Source organism: Xiphias gladius, chromosome 13, assembly GCF_016859285.1.
Source record: "Xiphias gladius isolate SHS-SW01 ecotype Sanya breed wild chromosome 13, ASM1685928v1, whole genome shotgun sequence".
NCBI classification, from domain to species: domain Eukaryota; kingdom Metazoa; phylum Chordata; class Actinopteri; order Istiophoriformes; family Xiphiidae; genus Xiphias; species Xiphias gladius.
In genome coordinates this window covers 6,511,592-6,525,831 of record NC_053412.1, presented here as the reverse complement: position 1 = coordinate 6,525,831, position 14,240 = coordinate 6,511,592, and the positions used below count along the sequence as shown (strand labels likewise).

The window sequence follows — 14,240 nt, the reverse complement described above, 5'->3', positions numbered from 1 at the left end:
AAATAACTAGACGTATAGGTTGCTCTGTTAATATAAGCCTTATAACAGCAATACAATGCTAAGAGCATACAGCTTTTATGCTTTCTTGTTTTTCAATAGTTTCACTGCAGAATTGTCTTTACGAATTTATTACAGGCAAGATCGTGGCCGTCCCCATCTTGTGGGGTCCTGAGTCTAAAATACGCGGAAGCGACAGGCGGAAGAGCCTCGGCGGAAGCGGTTTGGTCTGTCAAGGGAGGAAAAATTTGCAGAATTTGACACAAATAGGTTAATCCCACCACATAGCTCCATCTGATCATTCCCCCCTTTTCCTCGACACCGGCGGTCCGCTGCGATGATCCTGTTAGAAATCAATAACCGCATTATAGAGGAGACGCTGGCGTTGAAGTTCGACGGCGCATCCAACGGGTGAGAAATCATTGTTACACCTGGCTAGCACTGCTAACGCCAGCCAGCTTCCCCTTTAGCATTTCACTCAAGACGACGGCTGCATTTAATGAAGCAGTTAATACACGGCCCCGGCTTTGCACAAATCAGCTGGTTGGTGTTTTTTAGGGTGTAAGTGGGGGGGGAAGCAAAATACGGAGTGAATTATCTTTTGAGCCGCCGTGACTAGTTCGCCTGAAGCTGGGGTGTGTCTGCACGGCCGGTGTTGTGCCAAAAAATGTCACCCCAATAAATTTGATCTCCCCCGGCGGAAGTAAAGTAACTAAACATTTCAGCTCATTTTGCCACCGCTTGCCTCACAAATATTAAGTATAACATTTTAAAACTGTTTTTACGAGGTTGCAGAGTTTAATTAGTCGCTAGCCGAACGCAAGGGAGCTACTGTTTGTGGCGAGTTTGCGGAGGAACTGATGTTAAAGCACAAACGACTATTTCTGGAAGACATTTCGTCCGCATTAACAAGGGATTAAAGCAGCTTTCATCCAAAGTGAAAAACATTTTCTAAGGACTTTTAGACACAAGTCCGTCGTTGACTGCGGTCTACAAACATCAGGTTACTTATATCACATCCAACTCCGTGGTTCCCCTAAATGAATCCCGTTTATTTGCTTTGCACGGACGCAGTCAGCGGCTACTTGTGAGCTAACCATCGCCCCTTCTCTTTCCAGCTTCCGCATTCCCGTAGTCAAGCTGAGTCAAGTCTGTGCACAGCTGAGCTGCAGCATCCACCTTTTAGCAGTGTTCGTTTGTTACTGTGCAACCCCTAAAATAGTGTTCCGCTCGTTAAAAAAACAAAAAAACCCCAGCACATTATCAGGTAGATTCAATAAAAGTAGAAAATCCCAGTGTTTTAGACATATCCAAAAGACTGTCTTAGCTTGAAAGCTGAGTATCAAGTCTTAAATTTATGATGGCATCCGTTGTGAGGCTGCGACTGAAGATTATTAATCTTACATTTTATTTTACTGATTAATTGAATACATGTTTGATCTATAAAAGATTTAAGAAAATAGTTGTTGTTTTTTTTAAATGCCTGTTATGCTACTTTTCTGTTGATCAACTAAGTGTTAATTCACTAATTGTTTCAGTCCAAGTTACATCAATATTAAATACCCTTAAAGTGTCCATTTATTTTCGTTTTAAATTGATTTGCAGGTTATTTATTTGTTTAATCCTTAGCCTATAAAATGTCAAGAAATAGTGACAAATTGCCCATTGCCACTTCCTGGAGTCCAATGTGACGTAGTATAATGTCATTTTGTTGGAGCAACAATCTAATGTCAAAAGATATGACAAGGAAAAGCAGAAGATCCTCTCATTTGACAGCGTGGAAATAGAAAAACGTTTTTCACTATTTTTGCCTGAAAAAATGAATGAAATTATTCATTGACAGTCAGAATGGTTGACGATTATTTTTCTGTTGATCGACTAATGGATTAATCAATTAATTGTTTCAGCTCTAGTCCTTTATGATTGGATCTGATATTCACTGTGAATGAAAAAAAAATCTATATTTACGTAAATTGATGGGTTTAACAGGCTTTGACTATTCTCTTTATGCCTCATGAATATCCTAATTTTGTCTCCTTGCAGAACCAAACCAGAGGCCGTCGATGTGACGTTTGCAGGTGCGTCTTATGCAACAGCTTGCTATATATTGCGTGTAGCTTCTTTGAAAGGCCTTTGATTAGGTCTGACCACACAGTTGCGTAAAAGCATGGTTGTAGATATTGATATAGCAATGTCTTTTAGGTGTGATGATCCGATCGTAAGCGCAGCCAGCGCACTGTTAGTGCTGTGCCCATTGTAGTTTAGATCATTTCTTTAAAACTAGTAGTTTGCAAATGTTTGACAGCTGAGCCGCCTCTCTTCATTGTACATCAGCAGCACTTTTGTGGCAGGTTACAGCAAATGTTTGGTATTTCTACTCGATCAACTAAAACAGACACTCAAAATTAAAGGTAACAAATTTTCTCTGTAGTTACTTTACCCTAATTTTTAAGCACTGGGGATGACAAAGTTTTAAGCTGTTACTGGGTGGTGATACTTACTCTCAGCTGTGCTTTATGCTGCTATCATTCCACCAATTACAGTATCTTCCTATGATTCTCACATGTGAAATTGACTGAAATAATCTCATGTACCGGCATGAATTGAGATTACTACTAACTTACATTCGCCCTGGTACAAAATGTTTCAGTGTGTCAAGTCACCATTATTTAAGCGGATTGTTACGTCTTCTGTGTTAAGGCTGTGCTGCCATCTTTTGGTGGAGAAGCTGGAAGCAAAGGGTTTTTTTTTGGGGGGGGGGGGTTGTCTGTTATCAGTCACCTGATGTTTCTGATGATGCTGCAGATTTCGATGGCGTCTTGTACCACATCTCCAACCCTAATGGGGACAAGACCAAAGTGATGGTCAGCATCTCCCTGAAGTTCTACAAGGAGCTGCAGGAGCATGGAGCTGACGAGGTACGACACACACACACACACACGCACACACACACAAATGAAGAGAAAGAGGGAGGAACATAAACAAAGAGTCTGGAAAATGTTTCTCTGTGCCTTTCTAGACAGAAATGGGGCCTCACTAGCAGTCAGTTTTTTTCACATATGTTATCGTACTTCAAGAGCTGAAATTTTCCCTTTTCCTAGATCTTACACTTGAGTTTAAAATTCTTTAAAATGCGGTTGTGGCTTTCTGACACATTGTTCCCCTGGTCATAAAAATAAACTGGTGATCTCCTGAGAGGTCAGCAGTTGCTTTTCCTGGTATGCTTTTTAGTTCAGCAGTGATATTCCTTAGACCTGCAGGTGAGCTGTTTAAAACAGGAGTCACCCTGCAAACATTCATTGCTTAAACAGTTAAAAGGTTGTCACCAATAAGTCAAGGCAAGAATGCATTTAAGTAGGTTTCTGTCTGGTTTTGGTGTCAATCGGATTTAATAAAGTGTCAACAAAAAAAACAAAAATAGTAGAATGAAGTCATGACTGGTATCCGCACACACAGACACACATAACCACACACACACCTATCTCTAACGTAAGAGCTCTGTTGCCATGTAAGGAAGAAAGCAGCTGCTGAGGCTTCTGTTAGAAACAGGAAGTGACTCACCCAGTGCGAGGAAGTGCTGACTGCGAGCAGCAGCCACTGTGTATGAATGTCTTGGCTGCCGCCCAGCGACTTCCCTCATTGTTCCCCAAAACTCAAGAGCGGAGGGATAAGTGAACGGTTCAACAGTGTCACATTCAGTTACTCAAGCTTGTGAAAGGTCTGGTTGGAAAGCACTGAGCGGGGAGGGAGTGTTTAAAGTGTGTGTAAAGGGTTTGTTTATTCTCACACATTCTCATCTGTTTATTCATTGATGTATTTTGTTTTGCTGAAAGACTGTTCAGATTAAAATGAGGAAGAATATAGCATACTACACTGTCCTTGGTTGACTTTTGCTTGTAAATTGTCGTCATTCCTGCGCTTGATTTGCATACTCCTGCTAAGTGTACCTCAGTTCATTCTACAATGACAGGTATCCATTATAGAGGAGGCCCCAGTGCTGAGACTCTAAGCCCTTCCATTACCGCCTGAAGACACATGCCTCCTTCCTACTGTATCGTGCGTTTTTTGCGGGGCGAGTTTGTTAAGCTGTCTCTCTCTGCTTTTGTTGTTGGTGACATTTCTGCGTGTTTCTTCTCTTCTCTTAACCACCTGCTTATTCCTCGAGGATTCCCACAGGCTTTGAAAATCACTGAAGTCTTGGCAATTTTGAGATTCAAAGGATGGCTTTGAAAGTACCTGTTGTGTATTTTTTTTTTTTTAATGAAAAGAGAGCACTTAAATCGTATGTCTCCTGAAGTCTTGGGACCCTTTCTCTTTTCTAGCATCAAAGTAGCAGCCTCAGGGCCTTTTTATAAAAGCTTTGTCTTGCATAATATACATGATTCTAAGTCATTATCCAAATTTTAAAAAAGCTTTAATCGTCCTATTTTCCTGTATTAATCACGTTTTCTTTACCATGACCGTAAATTTTGCTTTAGAATTTTTGAATTTTTCTCTCGCCTTTTTTTAATGGTAATTCTGTGAAGTGCGTCTTTTGGGAACTGCATTTAGAGAGGCACCATCCAAACAAATGTCATATTTTTAATTTCAGTTGCTCAAGAGGGTCTATGGGAATTTCCTGGTCTCACCAGAGTCTGGTAAGTCAGTGACTTAAATCAGTGAAAACCTCTGAATTATTCGACAGCTAACGTCAGCTCAGTTTTAAGATGTTTACACCCACAGGACAGTCTGATACAGTATGTAGCCGTCTTAAATGTCAACTTTGTGCCTCATGTCCAGAGCATTTATCCCAAATGATTACTAGTTTGCAGTTACTAGTTTTTAATAGAAAAGCGTGCAATTAAAAGTGGTGACTGACTACAATCTGGAATCTTCATCGCTCTGTCTCCGATCGTCTTCCTCCCAGGCTACAACGTGTCCCTCCTCTACGACTTGGACGCACTACCAGCCAACAAAGATGAGGTTGTCCACCAGGCGGGGATGCTCAAGAGGAACTGCTTCGCCTCAGTGTTCGAAAAGTACTTCAAGTTCCAGGAAGAGGGCAAAGAGGGCGAGAAGAGGGCTGTGGTCCACTACAGAGACGATGAGTCCATGTACGTGTGTGGGAGTTTGAGAGCTTTTGGTTTCAGACAAAGGCAGAAGGGAAGAGCTTGGTTTTCAATTCCTCTAATTGAACAGGGCTTGTGTTGCTAGTCTAAACTCGAGTGTCTCATATGAAGGCTACGAGAAACCTTTTTAAAAATGCAGAAAAAGTTAAAAGGAAAGTTTTCAAAATGAAACAAAGATATTTGTTACGTTGAGACTTGACAGTTTTTATGAAACCATGAAACTTGTTGTAGCAGGTCTTCAAGCATGGGAAATATTTTGTAGGACTGAACTCTGACAGTCAAAGAAAACATATTTTGGGTCTTGCTACCATTTTTGTGGTAATCCTCTTTTCTCCGGGTCTTTGGTCTTAAACCTCTGACCCGTCCGGCATGTTGTGTCTTCTCAGGTATGTGGAGGCCAAGAAAGACAGAGTGACGGTTGTGTTCAGCACGGTGTTCAAAGATGACGACGACGTCATCATCGGCAAAGTCTTCATGCAGGTTTGTGAGGCCGCATGAACACGAAAGTCAGTCACTGTGTAAATTTTGTGAGTTCGTACTGTACTGAAGAACATAACGCACAGTAAACCGGTTGTCGTGCATACTTGCAACATACTTTACCACAACTTTAAATGCCAGTGCCAATTAAACTTTCTCCACCATCCAACTGAATTTGAATTTTTCTCAAGCATGTGCATTGCATTGTGGCACAAAAGGCGACATCAGCAGCACACTCCTCATTTTTAAGTATTATTAACTTATCCAGTGTGAACATACTCAAGACCTGCTTAGAATTCTGCCGCATCTACACCATATTGTTCAGACTGTAAGTAGCTGAGAGCAGAAACAAAAGCGTTCATCTCAGCCTTCTAGTTGCAATTCTGAATCTGAGGTATCAGGAATTTCTGACAGCAACAATAGTATAGTATCCTGTTTGATTTTAAAAACCACAATAAAAATAGAGAAATGTCAGCAAACTAATGCCAAAGTAGCTGCAAAGCCACCAACACTGGCAGTTACACCTTCATAAAATCAAATGTGCGAATCAAATAGAACCCGAACTCAGTCCATTCAGTTAATGGCTTCACTTGTTAAGGAACTGCTACACAGTAAGACATCTAAAACTGGTACTGGACACTCACGTTTTTCTGCGCGTAGGAGTTCAAAGAGGGCCGGCGAGCCAGCCACACAGCCCCCCAGGTGCTGTTCAGCCACAGGGAGCCGCCACTGGAGCTGAAGGACACAGACGCCGCCGTGGGGGACAACATTGGATACATCACCTTCGGTCAGCATCCGTTGAGTTGAAAACGCGACCGAATCTTCTTCACCTGCCATGCAGCTGTACTGAAGACATGATTAGTTTTCTAATTTGTTATTGATCTACGTGCTTTGCTGTTACTGTTTTCAGTCCTGTTCCCACGTCACACCAATGCCAATGCCAGAGACAACACCATCAACCTCATCCACACCTTCAGGGACTACCTGCACTACCACATAAAGTGCTCTAAGGTCAGTTCAACGAACAAACTCACAAACTCTTCGAATAGACTCTGCACAACAGGCACAAACTGTCTATTTTCTGAATTTCAACCCATGCCTTTTAGATATTTAATATTTTTTGTTTATCTTGGCGCTCCATTTCTGATCCACTCACGCGTCCAGCGCAAGTTCCAGTGAGTGTTGAGGTTCATAAGAAAAGCTTGATTTTTGGAATATTTATCGCTTCGTTTATGTTTGGACAGATAATCTGTTCATTTTAGATATATTTTTAGGTCTCTTAGGTCTCGTGACAAGTTTTGGCCTCAGTCTTCCTAAGTCTGAAGGCCCACAATGGCTAGAGCAATATTAAAGAAGCACCAGTTGAAAAGGCTACAGGCTGGAAGTCTGCTTTAATTATAGGTGAGAGCAGGTTATGAAGTCCTCCCCTGTGATAGTATGTTCCATCCTCCATTGTAGTAAGGGGCCTTCTCCACAACAGAAAGTGCAGCCACTGGTGAGATCAAAGGAAGGGTATACTTGAGTACGACTCGCTCTGCCGCCCCCGGTGATTATGCCGGTTCTCAGGGCAGTGTATGGGAGTTAATCAAAGCCATTTTTCGGATGACTTGCATTTCAGGGGCATGTGTTTGCGTTGTTTCGTAAGCATCTGGTGCTCAGACTGCAGACAATGGAACTGGATGTTGGGTGTTTTTTGCCTCAGGCAAGAAGGAGTCGGCATGGGTGACATGATAGATGGATTTATGGCCAGGTGTGGGTTGGTTAAGCGCGAGAACTGTGAGAACATACACTGTCAAATTAGGGACTACTATGTGACCCGTGTCTCTGCTGTCCATTGTATTTAAAATTCTGCATCTGACTATGTTGACAATGCAAACAAGCGAAGCCTGTCATTATCATATTTGTACAGCATTCATTCCAAGATTAGGTGGCAAGTTGTGGTTGTTGTTTTGCAGTTGTAAATACCTTTATGAAAATTTTAATCCCTCAGTTCTGCGTCTCTTCCGCAGGCCTACATTCACACACGTATGAGGGCCAAGACATCAGACTTCCTCAAGGTGCTGAATCGTGCTCGACCCGACGCCGAGAAGAAGGAGATGAAGACCATCTCGTAATAAGCCTCTGCTCTGCTCCTCTTGTTGACAACCATCTCTTGTTTCTGTACCACAGTTCACGTTCATAGTCAATGTTTGATGTAAGAAGAGCAAGATGAGGATCAACGTTTAGGGCTAAAGTTGGCAGTTCTTCTAAACATAAGAAACAAGGGTCAAACAAGGGTTTTTTGTTTTTTTTTTGATGCCATGAATTAGATTTCAGTATTTTGATCCAACCGTATATTTTAGTAGATTTTATTTTTTTATATAAACCCTCAGTCACAATGTCTTAAGCCTCCTCTCTGCCTTTTTCACTGTTCAGGTCTTAAATGCAGACCCATAGCAGTTATCATGAATCGTGAGCACTGCTGCGGGTCTTCCTTTTAAGATGGCTCATGAACGGTATTTGCCAGATTTAGTCTTGAGATACACTATCGCTGCATTTTCCAAGATAGCAGTATTTTTCTTCTGTCTTTACGAGTTGACTGCAGCTCTGCCTCTTTGTGTGTTTTTGAGGTGTGTGGCCCCTTTTTTTTGCAGCGAGTCAACAAGGAATTTTTACAGCTCTCCGCTTTGCTAACTGTCCTAACAGCCACAAATACACTAATAGCCTTGTAGCTCTGAAATAATTGGGAAATTTTATAGTGTTTTAGCACAGAGAGGCTTTGTTCTACGGTTAATGTGTTACTGGAATAAGTAGGGAGCCCCCACAGCTGCCATCTTTTGTGAGTTTCGAAGAGGGAGAAACATGTCACATGAATCATATACTTGGAGACAACTAGCGAACTAAGAGATTGTCAGGAACTTAGAGCCGATATTTGAAGTGTCAATCACATATTGTCAAATTTGTTTTGACAAAGACAAGAGACAGAGAAATACATATCACAAATATCTCAACAAGTATGTTGAGATATTAACGTAATGTTCCGTGATCCTTCAGAGTGCTGACAACTTGAGTGTCAAAACAAACGGAAGGCTGTTTGCTGGCCGTTTCACAAAATATTTTTAAAGAAGCATGCTATCTTGCCAAAATTGATGTGACTCACTCTGGAAAAAGCTTTAGGGGATTAAGTGTTAAAGCAGCTAACAAAGCTGGTTGTGGTTTTTGTGGTGTCCTTTGTTTACTATCTAACGTGCCATGGTTTGATTGTGTATTATTCTTTTTTTTTCTTCAGTGGAAAGACCTTCTCCCGCTGAGGCGGACGCCCATCAGAGAAATCCAAACCCCCGTGGACACGCCCAAACGCGCCACACCGAGACTCAACGCCACATCCGACAGGACTCCAGGATGCCTCTAAAATGCCCCTGCCCAGCCCCAAAAATGTGTCCAGTCTTTTTTTTTTTTTTTTTTTTTTAATGAATAATAATGTTGGCTCTGCTTAGAGAAAGCCAAGGTTTAAGATAAATGGAAAAAAGGGCATTCCTTGCTTTGCATAGTTAAAGAGAATTATTAGTCCTATATAAATATATATATGAAAAAAAAGACAATTTTTGATACGACATCTTTTACTCCATTTGGTACTCTTGCTTGCCCCTCAACCCTCACCATGAAATATACATGTACTGGATGATTTCAGTCCCCCCTTCTTTCCTCTCTGTGCTCTCATGTTGTCTGTACCATTGTCATTTGAAAAAATAAAATGAATCACTCTTACAAAAAAAAGCATCTCTCTGGTAGTGGTGTGTCTCTGTTGACTTTGTTTCTCTTTTTTTTTTTTCTACTCTGAATTTTATCAGTCCACGGAGATTATTATTGCACTTACCGATCAGTTTTAAGTGAAATGTTTCATGCTTATTTCCTTTGAGAGAGATTTAAGGAAATAGGACAATTTCTTAGAAAGGAGATTGCACAAGTGCTTTAAATTATTTGTAATCTTTCTAGTCTAGCTGTCCAGTGTTTTGGCTTTTGATTAGCTCGCTTCAGATAAATGATTACATGGTTCTGTATTGGTTGAGAGATTTCTACCATCCTTTAGCTCACAATAAAGCAGGGGACATACACTCAAAAAAATCCTAAAATCATCTGAATGTTACTTAACACTGTTACCGAAAACTGGACATTGTTTCTGTAATATTTGTTTAATAACGTTTAAGGCTGTTTCTCTTTTGCAGTAGGTTGGCTCAAGTTTGCATTCATCCTACTACCCTTGAAGTAACAGAAGCTGTATGCGACAACTATTGATGGATTGATTACTTTTATCTGTCTGTTTGGACTCAGCTGCTCACTTGCTGTCAAAACTTTCATGCACTCTTTGTCTCAGAGGTCGGTGGAAGGCTTGTCGTGTGCAAATGAGTGTTGAAAAACCAGGAAAAAAAAAAACAAACCCTGCTGGATCATTTTCTTTCGAGATCAAATTTTATTTACTGACATCTGTCAACCTCATAGAAGCCCTTTCAGGTTTTGCAACAACAGTAGGACACAGTTTAATATGATACTTTGCTGAGTGACAGAAAAGAGCAGAAAAAAGCTTTTGAAGATCAAGCTTTGGCGACTTCATCCTCATTTTGTGGCTTTTCATCTTAATTCTCGGAGGAGGAAGAAGATGAGCCCTTCTTAGTTTTGGTCCTGGGTTTTTTCTCTTCAGTGGTGCCGGCGCTTGGCGCGATTCGAGCCACCGCGTTATTGGCGGCAGCCGCCTCGGCCCCGACAAGGTCTCCTTCCACCGCTTCAGGGCGTGTTTCCGCTTCAGCAGTGGCATCTTCTGGGGGGGTGGATTTGTTAGAGGGGGGGCTTTCTGGTTTCACAAGGGCTCCTTCTCTCACTTCCTCCTGCTCTTTGGGCACCTTGCTGTCAGGCTTTCGCTGGTCTGGAAACAAGAAGATGAATCAGATTTGTTGGGTCTCAAGCACAAAAATGTGTGTATCAACCCTTTGGTCCTTCAGCTTGGCTTTCATCTGTGTGTGCTTCTGCTAGAGAGTCAACAAGTGAGCGGATTTTGTTGGAAACATAGGACAATGAAATTATAATTTCTTTTTTGAGATTGGTTGGCTTGTCAAAATCATTACATTTATGATTATTACGTAGCGTTAAATTGGGTGTGATTACATGCAGTTACAGGGTGCGACGTGACGGCAACGCTTTGGTGCAGTTTAGTGATGTGACCTACTGTGAGGGAATAGTGGGAAAATATGCCTCTGCGCTTTCTTGAAATGAATAAAAAGGTGTAAACCACATCGTTGTTGCGTCCACATTAAGCCATTAGTCGGCAACCAATGTCATCAACTATATTGCTCACACCTTTCTAGCTCTTTCAAGACCTACTGTTAGGAAAGACAAGGGTCAGATTCTGATGATTATCTTTTGCTTCTTTCCTGTTGCAGAGGCGCCAATTAGATTGCAAGACCGAAACGAAAGCATCTCTGGCAGTACTGACCCCGGTCTTTTCGTGGCGGCAGAGGCAAACTCGTCGATCAGGTCGCAGCACGAACATGCTGGAGTCATTGTGATTTCATTCGAAGTCAAGTGTTTTTATGCCAGCAGGATCCATGACTTACCGCTTCGCACCGCATCCTCTAAAGAAAACTCCGAGCTGTCAGGGAAGAAGAGGATAAGTTCGCTAACTTACAGGTTTGCCATGGCTTTGTGTGTGTTAGGGTATGTTTATGCCATTCCTTTTCACCCTTCAAAGACCCACTTTGACATTTTTCATTTAGATAGGACGATGCTACAGTTTACAGCCATTGAGCCGAACTTAGTAGAAAGATTGAAAACAAAGCGAAACAGCTTATTTGTTCTGTCTGAACAAAATCTGCCCACTAACACTTGTAAAACGTTCTAATGAACACGTCACTAAACCCCCTGTAAAACCGTGGATCGTTGTTTTTACTTTCTTGTTTTTGTACAGATTAAACAAGTATAACAGGCAGATGTTGGTGGGCTGCTCTGTCACCTCTGACATCATACAACCACAATCACCACGACGTATTTCCGACCATCCTCACCTTTCAGCATCAGTGGTCATCCCATGGATCAGCTGCTGGTAGCTATTGATTTCCGACTCCAGTTTCATCTTGACACACAGCAGGTTGTTGTTGATTTCCACCTGGTGCTCCACCTGTGACCTCACCTTCTCCAGCTCCGCCGCCAGGCTCATTATCACCTTGTTGAGAGGGACGAGTCGCTGACCATACTCAGCTTCGGTGTTCCTCAGGGTTTCCTCCAGATTTCGGATCTGAAAGGGAGACATAAGGTGATTTTTTTCAGCTTCCCGTTCTCTTCTTTGGGATCCTACCCTGAAATCTCTTCATAGTTCAAGGAGACGAGACCCTTGGGTGAACACTTCTCAGGAGCTTTGACCTTGTTCATAGTTTGTTTTTGCGCAGATCCAGGTGGCTTGTCAAGCTGCAGTGGGATGGATTGAGGGTTTGTCTGGTTCAAAGTAGCAGGTTTACAGTATAATGACAGGGCAGTCAGGAAAGCTCGTGAAACGGACAGGTTGACTGTTCCCTTCGGGCGGTTTTATCATTCCCGAGATGACACAGGGAAGATTTCGCCGAATGTTTTTGTTCTACACAGCACCTAAAGCATCGCTTCATGGGTTTTTATGACCTTGCTTAAGATCTGAATTTCAGATGTGTCACTGAGTTTTGCAAAAGCCGCAGTGTATTTGTGTCAAAACAAATATTGGGGGTTTGTATGTCAAAACAAGGCATTTCCAAAGTTGCTTTCAGAATGAGCTCCCTATTCAAACCTGCAATAAAACTCGCTTTCTGCATGTGTGTGTGATACGTTGTGGTTCCACATGATTTCCCTTCCATGTTGTATTTTTGTTGTATTTTATGGCAGTGTGCTAAGTGACGTACTGTATATAAATAAGCTTGTGTGTATGTGTGTGTGTGTGTGTGTGTGTTGTTACCGTAGTATGCAAACTCTGGATCTTAATCTCCAGAATTTGTTTCTGTTTGAGCAGATCCTTGAGCTCTGTCTTTCCAGAAAGCAAGACCTCGGTGTTTTGGGCCTCCACCACCTTGATGTTGTCAAACTGGAGGGGGGAAAAAAAACATGATGAAAATGGTGAGACAAACAGGGGAGAAGGAGGCCATGGAAAGGAGAGAGAAAGAGAATGAAAAAGAAAGTAAACTATTTTAGAAAAGAGTGGTCCAACACGTGGACGACATCCTGCAGGTAACCGACCTTGCTCTGGTACCACTCGTCAGTCTCCTTCAGGTTCTTCTTGGCTAGTTTATCGTACTGGCTGCGGATCTTGTTGAGAATCTCAGACAGGTTGGAATTCTGGGAATCGACCTCCACCTTGACCTCGGACTCCTTGATCTTCTCACACAGGGCATCCACCTCCTGCAAAAACCACAATTACGACTTTGCCTCAAATCTCACACAATCCAATCTTGGCGATCTTAAAGTGTGCGTTTTTCTGTGATTTGTGTGTTGGTTTCCAGCCTCACGTCCTTGTGCTCCTGCTTGAGGCGTGCAAGCTCGTCCTTGACCAAATCAATCTCTTTCTTTGTCTGCTTGCAGTTCAGCTTGGTGTCCTCATGGGTCCTCCTCAGATCCTCCACGTCCTTTTCTAATTCCTTCCGGGCCTTTTTCTCATCGTTCAGCCTGAAAACAATGATCCACGTGTTTCGTTTTGGTCTAAATTGTGATCTGAATTATTCTGCATTATTGTTTTATTTCCTGAGCCCCATTTTTCAAAATAAAGTAGCCTGACTTTTTTTGTCTGGACTGCATGAAACTCACTTGTTCTTGAAGTCGTCGTTGGCCAGTTTGGTGTTATCAATCTGGAGTAGCAGCTTGGCATTGTCCATGGTGATGTCTTTGATCTAAGGAGAAATATGGATGATGTATACTCCCAGAAATATTTTAAGATTGACATTTGGGGGGAAGAATAGACTGAGCTTAATTTTTTCAATGCATTTCTGGCATTTTATGAGAAAATGCATGAATGTGAAAATGTTAAATATGCTTAGTGTGAAATATCAAAGTCCCAAAGTTATTTAATTTAATAGCTTTCCTGATCTGTTGACAAACCTTGTTCTTGAGGTCATCCAGGGGTTTCTCTGTCTCATCCCAGTCGCGTCCCCCAGGTGTCTTCCTCTTGGCCAAAATCTCGTCAATCTCTTTCTCCAGACTGTCGTTTTCCTCCTTCAGCTGCTTCACCCTGTCCAGGTAGCCGCACAGCCGGTCATTCAGACCCCGCAGTGTCTGCTTGTCATCCGCGGGGGCGGCGGGAGCGGCAGGGGCGGCAGGCGGCGGCGGCGGTGGAGCGGCGGGCGCGGCGCGAGCGGAGTCTCGGTCGGGCTCGTTGCGCAGCACGTTACGCAGCCCCTCCAGGCTCGCCACGGACGCCCTGGAGCCCCTTCCCCCGGCTCCACCGAACATGCTGGCTGCGGTGTTTGAAGGCATGATTGCAGCTGGATAGGAGAGAGCCGACGGTGCACAGAGACAGCGTTTCAGCTTGGAGAGTCACCTGATGGAGGTGAAGGATACAGATAGGTTTTATACCTGGTCTTTACGCACGAATCCGCCCCTATAGACGCCATTGGCTCCGGGTGTCCAGTACCACCCCTGGATAAACTGGTTCAGAGTCGAAATACAAGTACTTCA

At 42.6% G+C, this 14,240-nt stretch overlaps 2 protein-coding genes across 3 annotated transcripts; one reads left to right on the top strand and one right to left on the bottom strand.

Annotated features, from left to right (window-relative positions):
• The first annotated feature begins 165 nt into the window (after window positions 1-165).
• arpc2 (actin related protein 2/3 complex, subunit 2) lies at window positions 166-9,320 on the top strand. The gene is made up of 10 exons (XM_040142232.1): window positions 166-408; window positions 2,041-2,075; window positions 2,803-2,915; window positions 4,589-4,634; window positions 4,904-5,090; window positions 5,492-5,585; window positions 6,243-6,369; window positions 6,493-6,593; window positions 7,592-7,692; window positions 8,851-9,320. The coding sequence occupies exons 1-10, from the start codon at window positions 335-337 to the stop codon at window positions 8,870-8,872; spliced, it is 900 nt and encodes a 299-aa protein (XP_039998166.1). The 5' UTR covers window positions 166-334; the 3' UTR covers window positions 8,873-9,320.
• Window positions 9,321-10,037: 717 nt separating this feature from the next.
• Window positions 10,038-14,039, bottom strand: LOC120798114 (keratin, type I cytoskeletal 18-like). 2 transcript variants are annotated; one of them, XM_040142151.1, is made up of 8 exons: window positions 13,665-14,039; window positions 13,374-13,456; window positions 13,079-13,235; window positions 12,810-12,971; window positions 12,532-12,657; window positions 11,618-11,847; window positions 11,171-11,205; window positions 10,038-10,482 (listed from the first exon to the last, which is right to left on the bottom strand). In XM_040142151.1, the coding sequence occupies exons 1-8, from the start codon at window positions 14,037-14,039 to the stop codon at window positions 10,196-10,198; spliced, it is 1,455 nt and encodes a 484-aa protein (XP_039998085.1). In that variant the 3' UTR covers window positions 10,038-10,195. The 2 variants fall into 2 exon arrangements, with proteins under 2 accessions (XP_039998085.1, XP_039998086.1); XM_040142152.1 differs by lacking the exon at window positions 11,171-11,205 and having other exon boundaries at window positions 10,357-10,482.
• Between the last annotated feature and the right edge of the window lie 201 nt (window positions 14,040-14,240).

Coding starts and splice junctions, on each gene's coding strand:
- arpc2 (XM_040142232.1), top strand. CDS start 335: ATGATCCTGTTAGAAATCAATAACCGCATTATAGAGGAGACGCTGGCG. Junction 409..2,040: donor TTCGACGGCGCATCCAACGG/GTGAGAAATCAT, acceptor GTCTCCTTGCAG/AACCAAACCAGAGGCCGTCG. Junction 2,916..4,588: donor AGGAGCATGGAGCTGACGAG/GTACGACACACA, acceptor TTTTAATTTCAG/TTGCTCAAGAGGGTCTATGG.
- LOC120798114 (XM_040142151.1), bottom strand. CDS start 14,039: ATGCCTTCAAACACCGCAGCCAGCATGTTCGGTGGAGCCGGGGGAAGG. Junction 12,972..13,078: donor TCAAGCAGGAGCACAAGGAC/GTGAGGCTGGAA, acceptor TGGTTTTTGCAG/GAGGTGGATGCCCTGTGTGA. Junction 10,483..11,170: donor AGAGGATGCGGTGCGAAGCG/GTAAGTCATGGA, acceptor TCTTGTTTCCAG/ACCAGCGAAAGCCTGACAGC.